Source organism: Calypte anna, chromosome 20 (assembly GCF_003957555.1).
Source record: "Calypte anna isolate BGI_N300 chromosome 20, bCalAnn1_v1.p, whole genome shotgun sequence".
NCBI lineage: Eukaryota > Metazoa > Chordata > Aves > Apodiformes > Trochilidae > Calypte > Calypte anna.
In genome coordinates, this window is record NC_044265.1 from 12,811,449 (window position 1) to 12,819,784 (window position 8,336).

General features: G+C 48.0%; 1 protein-coding gene across 2 annotated transcripts in view; it reads right to left on the reverse strand.

Moving 5' to 3' along the window:
* Positions 1–5,912, reverse strand: part of NKAIN4 (sodium/potassium transporting ATPase interacting 4) — a 50,003-nt gene extending 44,091 nt beyond the window's left edge. For both annotated transcript variants that reach the window (XM_030463284.1, XM_030463285.1), the window contains exon 1: positions 5,466–5,912. In XM_030463284.1, coding sequence (XP_030319144.1) covers positions 5,466–5,519 — 54 coding nt within the window. In that variant the 5' untranslated portion in view covers positions 5,520–5,912. The remainder of the gene's footprint in view (positions 1–5,465) is intronic.
* Between the last annotated feature and the right edge of the window lie 2,424 nt (positions 5,913–8,336).

Consider the following 8,336-nt stretch of genomic DNA (forward strand, 5'->3'; position numbering starts at 1 on the left):
CCATTTTGCACCCCAGCCAAAACGATCCCGGTTTCCGTAGATTCTTAGCACACAATGGAGCAACGTCAGCTCCCTTAACACCACACCAGCCAGGGGGAGAGGTTCCCCATCAGGGGAGGGAATGGCTTCTTTTCTTTTTGCCTGGTCCTGGTGTTTGGAGAGAGAGAAAAGAGGAAGGCAAAGGAGCAGGGAGAAACCAGAGAGCGGTCAAGCAACTAAACCTCATCAGCCAAAACAAAGCCCCGCTCCTCTTCGAAGAGTTGACCTCAACATCACCCTGCCCTCAGCTGCTTTTTGGCTTGGTTTTTGCCAAATTTCATTTCTGGCCTGGGTGGGTTTGGTCAGAGGACTCAGAGAGATGTGGTCACTGTGAGTCACGTGCAATTCCTGATGGGAAAGGCGGGTGTGGGCTGCTGGGCAAAGCAGAGCCTGCAACGGGGCACGTCTGAAACTCAGACCCCAAGCTCCTCTTCCCTTCTGCTGCTCCTGGGTTTAGGTCACTGAGCTACAAGCAGTGCTGACTCCAGCTGCTCAAGAAGGGGGAAAAAAAATAATAATAATAAAAAAATCTCTTCATGTAAAAATTCAACTATTTGGAAGAAAAGCTCCACAACTCCAAATTTCAAAATGTTTTCCAGCACAGCAAACATTTGCCAGCACATTTTTGATTTTTCGCCAAAACATTCTGGCCAAAAGTTGGGGGGAAAAAAAAAAAAAAATCCAAATTGTCTATGGAAAGCAGATACTTCTCATGAAAATATTCATTTAGTCAAATCCCCAGGTTTCTACTGAAATTCAGCTTCAGCGGAAAATGCTGACGAGCTCTATTATTGGCACAGCTTTAATTTTCCTTTGTCTGGAACAGACACAGAGAAGACAGCATCTGTCAAACGTAGTCTTCAGACTTCTGTTATTATTTTGCCTGGAGTATTGTTCAAGGACTCTAGGAAAGGTTCAGGCCATCGTGGTGCTGGGTGCTGTGCATATACATGAAAGAAGGGCATATACATACCCTTCCCTGGGGGGATTATAATCTAAGCAACAAACCATGGAGGAGACAGACAGCCTGGGAGAGCACGAGATAATTTTGGAGGGGTCCTGAGCAGTGTGATGAGGGAAGGGACACTGAGCTTCCCCTTGCACCTGCTCTTCTCTCAAATGCTTTGTGCTCAGCCCTACACAGCAGGAGCATCTCAAACCTTCCTCAGGGGAGGCATCAAGCTGTCCCAGCTCCAGAGGAGGTGAAAGAGAGGTCTTGCTCTCCCCACCCAGCCTCCACTTCAAAATATCCTTGGGAAGGAGAGGAAAAAGCCAAGAAAAGCACCTCCCCAACCCCCAAAGTGCAGATGCTGCAATCCTGCTCTCTCTTTACGTTGGGTCGGAAGATGCTCCCCAACCCTCCCCTTCAGCCCACGTGGGCTGATCTGATCAAGTCCTTCTTTTTAAATTCATTCTTCTTTTTTTCCCCCCAAATTCTGTCCTTCCTGACTTGCTGCAATCCCACCTGCCTGTCTGCTTCTTCTGCCCTCACCCCACTTCATCACTTCATACCTCAACCAAGCTGACATTTTAGTTACAAGAGAGTAGGTACGGAAGGATCTGTACTGGTCTCAAATAGTTTCCAGAATTGGTCATCCTCTTCTGTAAGAGATTAAAGAGGCATCACTGAGAAGGGAGTGAGGGAGAAAGAGAGCATGAGGAAAAATAAATAAATAAAGGATTTTAGTTCCTTTTGGTTAGTCTCAATATGCAGCCCCGTCCCAGGGCGCCGTGTTCTGTGCTCATTTGAAGTATTAGTCACTTTTTCCATTAGAAGCTCTTATTCTAGAGGGATTTATAATGTATCTGTAAAATTGTCTCCAGGCTTTGCTTGGCATCTGAGCTCTCAACCCATGGACAGAATGTAAAGAAACTACAGTGGTTTGATTTATTGGGACAGGGCATGAGGAGGGAGGGAATTTTTCCATGCTCGGTGGAAATAAATTCACGTAGTGCCTTCAGTGCACAGTCACTTACTGCTCCAGGAAATACACTGTTTGGGTGCAATCTCACCCTGGCAGAGAGGAAAGAAGCAAATCAATGATTTTTTTGGTATTTCTTTGCCTGAAACCAAGCCCTTCTTTGGGGTTTCTCATCATGACCCACCCAGTCCACAGTCCTGCTGGGCACGGCAGCCTCTGTCATTCCACTCGGGTTCGGAAATCCTGACCGTGACAAACCTTTTGCAACCCTCATTCCTACAAGGGGCATTTCTTAACCCTCTGCAGAAGCTCTCTTACAGAGTCCTGATTTCATTCCTGAAGAGGCCTATCCCTCATTGAAGTTTTGCTCATGTTTCTTAACACGCAGCTGCCCCCAGGCAGCTGGCCGAGGGGGATGAGCAAAGGCTGCAGGTAACATCAGCATCTCCATGGCAAAAAAAAAAATAAAATTGGGTAAAGCAAGAACTCAGAGGAGACAACACCCTTGGGACACACAAATTCTGGGCTACAAACACCCCATCCCCTTGCTCCCAGTCCTCTATGTCATGGCTGAGGCTGACCTGGGCCAACGTTCACCCAAGCTTCTGCTGAAGACAGAAGGGGCTCAGGAAGAAGAGAAGGATTAGAGGCAGCAACACAAAGCAGGATCAGGGGGGAGAAAGAGCCAGAACCTTCCCACAGCAACACTCATCAGCAAAGCAAGAGCCTAACTTGGACATTTCAGAGAAACAATCACCTAAAATTGGAAGGTGGCAAATTATTTATTCAAACTCCTGCCTTCCCTCCCCCCTTGATTAGGAAATCCCAGGGGACCAGCCCTGATGTTCCTCAGACAGACACAGGGCTCTGCTCCTCTATCTGCTCCACCAGCACTCAGCATCTTGTTGGGATTCACTCTGTGCAGCAGCTCCTTGAGCTCACACCCTGTTCTGCTCTCTGAATGGATCAGAAACTTTTTCTTTGGGAGCTCACACTGCATTGATGAACACCTTTGGTTTCTGACCCTTTTTTTCCAGGGAAACATTTAGACTGCAGCATGCAAACACTTCCCCACCTAGTCAGCTACTTACATCTAATAATAAAACAAACTCTACATAGCACAGCAACCCAAAATCCTAATTTCTTTTTTTTTTCAGGGGTGTCATTTCACGTTTCTGTTCATTTATATATAAAAAAAAAACCAAACAGTGAAGCCTTGAGGAACAGACAGAGGAGCATGTAAAGAAACACAGAGATGTGCTGCAAAAAAAAGTGGGAAATCCCAGCACAGAAATCCTCTCCCCATATAAATCAGAGGCAAAACCTCCAGAGGAGGAAAAGCCAGGATTTCACCCCTGGGATTTTCATACTGGAGCTTGGCAACATACAGGGAAAACTGTGAAGGGTTCAAAGTATCAAATGAAGCAGAGCAGAGACATGAGAGGAACAAAGGAAGTTGATGTCATTATAATTTATTGATGATCTTGGCCTGATCACTTCAGTGTTTTGTCTTAGCAGAACCCACACTAAACAGCAGCAAGTCCTGCAGGTCACTTGGCCATATGGATGTGGAAGCCATGTGACAATTTGCAGACAAAGTTTGCTTAAAAATATGAAAAATAAAAATACAAAAGCCCCAGGCTGGGTCTCACCCTCACCCAAGCACTTGCTGAGAACTAGCCAGGATCTCCTGACCTCACCCCCACCAGAGTGCAGCTCCAGGAATTCCCTCACCATAGTTCACATTTTTCCAGCTCTACCAATTCACCCAGCAAGTGCCATGGGAAATTGCTACGGCCAAGGCATCCAAACTTGCTTAAGAATGAGCCAAACTGATTCTTTTCTTCAAGGAGGAGGGTCTTGAGGAAAATAAAATGCTGGGGGTTCTTTGTCCCTGTATCTTGGATACGAGAGAACTCCCACGCTTGTCAGAAATCAGAACAGCACCAGCAGCTCATGGCTTTTTCCCTTTCTTACTCTTTTTTCCCCCTCCATGCCTGCTTTAAAGCAGGATGACACAGTGATGGCTTTAAGAGACAGTGAGTGTTGAGGTGCCAATTTCCAGTACAGCTTCTTTCTTCTGTGATCATGGGTGAAAAATCAAAAGAGATAATCCAGCAGACTACATACACTCCCCAGCCATTCAACTCACTCATAAATATGCCTGGTGAGATGCTTTGTGCCAGAAAACCCCACCACTTCTATTCTCTATTTTGTTTAGCTATGAGTCAAATCTGCCATCCCCATCTCCCGACGGTGCTAGCCAGAGCTAACAGGGCTGCATTCCCACCCTCTTCCCTTCCTCCAATTTTAGGCTGATGGCTTTCCATATAAAAACTAGCAGGCTCCCATTATTTTATTATTTTTTTTTTCTCTCCCACCTTCAGCCAAGTGCCTGCTCGCCCTCCCTGCACTGAAAATATTCGGCTGTCACAGTAAAGCAACTCCAAAACAAAGACTTTTAACTCGACTCACCCCTTGGCACTAGCTGACTATTCAACAGGACTTAGCAGGAAGCCTGCCCTTTCCTGCCCGCTGCTAATGCTCCAAAATAAAGCAAATGTGGAAGAAGTAAATTAAATTAAATTAAATACCTAGATGCTGTCATTTCCTTTTTAAGGCTGGAGGAGCCCTGGAGCCTATTAGCTATTGACAAGAAGGGGACCCTCCAGATCCAAGCTGGATGCACAGACACTCGGGGAACAACCAGACCTTTGTTTATCCTGTTCCCATGTCTGCAGATGTCAGGAGGATGAGGAACCTGTCCCCAGCGGGGGACAGCACTTTCCTCACACCGCAAAGTTTATTCCTAAATAAACAGATGTCTATTTCTAAGCACGTTCAGTCGAAGCACTTCATCCCGAGGAGGTTCGAAATGATTCCTTCCCAGCCAGCACAAACCCCTCCCGTGCAGGCGAGCAGGCTGGGATCCAGCTCTTTTTTTGCAGCTGGACATCCAAGAGGCTGAAGGTACCGGTGGGTTTTGGCACAGGGGAAGTTTGGTTTGGTTTGGTTTGGTTTGGTTTGGTTTGGTTTGGTTTGGTTTGGTTTGGTTTAAAACATCGCCACCAAGTCCCCCGGGATTCCTTTCACTGATTGATTATTTTTTTTTCAGTTGTATATTTTAGGCACAAACTTATGAATTGAAACTTTTTCTGGAATTTTTTCTTTGTTTGATTGGTCTGTTTCGGTTTGTTTGGTTTTTTTTTTTTCTTTTTTTTTTTTTTTTTTTTTTTTTTTTTCTTTTTTTTTCAATCTTTCTCCGAGTTTTAAGCATCACTAAATTCCCTCTCGCAGCAAAGCCTCCCCGGAGCGCACCCTGACATCCCTCCAACCTTCCTTCTCCAAGACGAAGTTCCGGAAGGTCCAGAGCTTTTCCCAGCCCCGGGGCAGCGGCCACCGAGTCGCAGCGGGTGGCTTTTGTCCCCGTCCTAAGGCACCGAACCCTCCGTTCTCCTCCGTCCCCCCGCACCGTTCCCCATCACCCGGAGAGCCTCCACTTACCAGCTGCAAAGTGCAGAGGAAAATCAGGGTGCAGCGCCCGGTGCAGCATCCCATGGTCCCAGGGGGAGCAGAGGCAGGAAAAGGAGAAAGGGCAGGAGAAGGGGGAGAAGGGAGAAAGGGGCAAAGGCAGGAAAAGTGGCAGAAGGAACAAGGAGCAGGGACAGAAGGGGCAGGGTCAGAGGCAGGGTCAAAAGCAGGAGAAAGCGCAGGAGGAGCCCGGCTCGGTCCGGCCCCGCAGCCGCCCTGGGTCTCTCCGCACCCCGGCCCCGCAGCTGCCGCCGCCGGGAGGGAAGCGGGCGGGGAGGGAGGGAGGGAAGGAGGGAGGCGGGAGGCTGCCGGAGCCCCCCCGGGAGCCGGGGAGGAGGCAAATAGGGCCAACAGCTTAAAAGGGCAATGCCCCGCCGGAGGCTGCCGTCCCGGGAGCTGCCGGGGCTGGCGGGGCCGGGGATCGCTGCTGCTGCCGGGACGCGTCCTCCCCGGAGCCCTCCCAAACGCGGTGGGATGCTCTGACCCTCGGGATGAGCCCTCCCCCAGGAGGCTGAGCCAGGCAGCGCAGCCTGGGCAGCTCCTTTTCCCCTCGTTTGGTTTTGGTTTTGGGTTTTTTTTTCCCTTGATGGGATGTTGTCTTTATTTTTTTTTTTTTTCAGGCAGTTCTGACTCTACCGGGAGCAAAAGGAAGGACTGTCGGGACACGGGGATGCCCTGAGCAGGCGAGCTGTGGGTGTAGGAAACTGTAGGGTATCCGAGGAGAAAGAGATTAGGAGCTCTTCTCCCCCTTCCATATATTCCAAGCACCTTCCTCCCCCCACAGGTGCTGCTGGCAGGCTCACCCAAAGACTGACAAAGCCCAGAATTAACCTAAAATACACAGGTTCTTCCCAGAAGGCTTGTGCACGTGGATGGCAAACTCGGAAAGGGGGCTAAGACAAGAAATTCTTTAAACTGCACATTTGTGGTATTTTAAAGCCCATAAACAGGCTGGTGTATGAACCACAGCTGACCAGGAGCAAAGGGATGGAGGGGAACATCTCTTTTTTTTCCAAGAGCTTCTACATGAGCACCATGATGAACTCACCATTCCCTGAATCCCTAGGGATGCAAGCCAGCCTACATTAACCATGAATAGCAGAACAAATCCACGAGAACACCACCACCTCCTTCTCCATGCCCAAGTCCTTCACATTGCCTCCTCCCCAAAAGGAGGAGCAGTGTCCAGGAAATGGGGGAACACTCCAGCCCTCCCTGCTCCACAAGTTTCTGGGCAGCCCCAGGAGCTGGGATCCAGACAGACTCATGGCTAAGCTCAACACACCAGGATAAGAAGCTTTGGGAGAGACTCATCTGCTGCCGAGGTCTCTTTGCAATCTCCAGTGGCTGCATGACAGATTCCTCCCTTACTCCTGGGCTGTTCCTTCTTCCACCAAAGTCAGGGTTTTGCTCCTGCCTCCAGAGCAAGGTGTGACTTGGAGTGACCAGTTCCACTTTCCTTTCAAATCAGCATGGCCCACTCTTTACTGGAGTGGTGTGAGAATGAGATGGCAGCTGAAATGCTGGAGGCTTTATCATTTTACTCAAGGAAATCGTTGCCTGGCTGCACCTCAAGGAATCAGGATTAGTCTTTAAAGTGCTATGAATGTTAAAACCCTTTTATTAGGGACTGCTGTTATTAAACCAGTCACAGGGAGGAACAGAGCAAAAAACAAGCAAACCAAATACCTAAGGTTAGGAGGCAGGCTCTAAATTGATCACAAATTCTACTGGTTTCAAAGGCTAAAGTATTGATTATCTGACCTGTGCAGTGAGCATAACCAGGACATCAATTAATGCAGTCAGATACAATTAAACACATTTTATTATAGGTGAAAGGAATATACTCAGAGAATAAACCAATTTACTTCACCCAGGAAACTGTGGACTGAAGATGCTTTGGCAGTGCTTGCATTCCCAGGAAGATGGGGTTTGTGTGGCAGAGAGAGGACCAAAGACCAGTTGGGTTTTTTAATGAACACAGCTGGGACATTTTTACAGACTGCTCAGGGAGGTCTCAATCTGCAGGGTAGGGTCAGGCAAGCTGACATCAGGACTAAAACAGGAGCTCAAGGCTGCTGAGCAGGCTGGGGTTAGGTTGCTTTGTGTTACATGCTCTGGAATCTGCTGGGAAGAGCATGGGGAAGGTTGGGTTGCAGGCGTGTGGGTTAAGACTTGGTTTTTTTAACCATTTCAAAAGGTTTCCTGCATCTCCTGTACTGCCTCCTGCTCCTACAAACCTCCTGTAGGCAGAGTGATTTTTCCAACTCAGTTGTACTACAAAGGAGACATTGTGTGAAACAGCAAAAGGTAATGCTGCTGAAATGCTCACTTTGACATAAGCAGGAGGTTTTCCGCCTGCATTTTTATCTTGAGAGGCTAAATAAAAGATAACCATGTGTTGGCTGGGACTTCACACACACCTGGAAGAAAACAGGGATTCTCCTTAACCTGGTAAGCCAGGCAGCCAGCAAAGGGAAGTGCTCAGGCAGTCTCCAAACGCTGTGCACATGTATGTTTAGAGAGACCCTTGCTGTTCTTTTCTTTTTTCTTTAATTCCTGAGGATGCCCATTCACTTTAAGATCCTGATGCACATACTGGTGGAATGTAATGAATGTAATGTAATGAAATCCCATTGGGAACAATCCTCAGGTTCAAATGATGCTCCAGAATCCCTCTGCTCCTTCTTATCAGTCACTGCTTGAATCAGGAACCTCTTCCCATCCCGATTTCTTGTGTTGAGGGGGTTCCATGTATCTGGCTGGGCTGCTAGGGAAGATTAACTTGAGATAATGGGACCTTGTTCTCACTTCTTCCTGGCTGTTTACATGAAAATTAGTTCA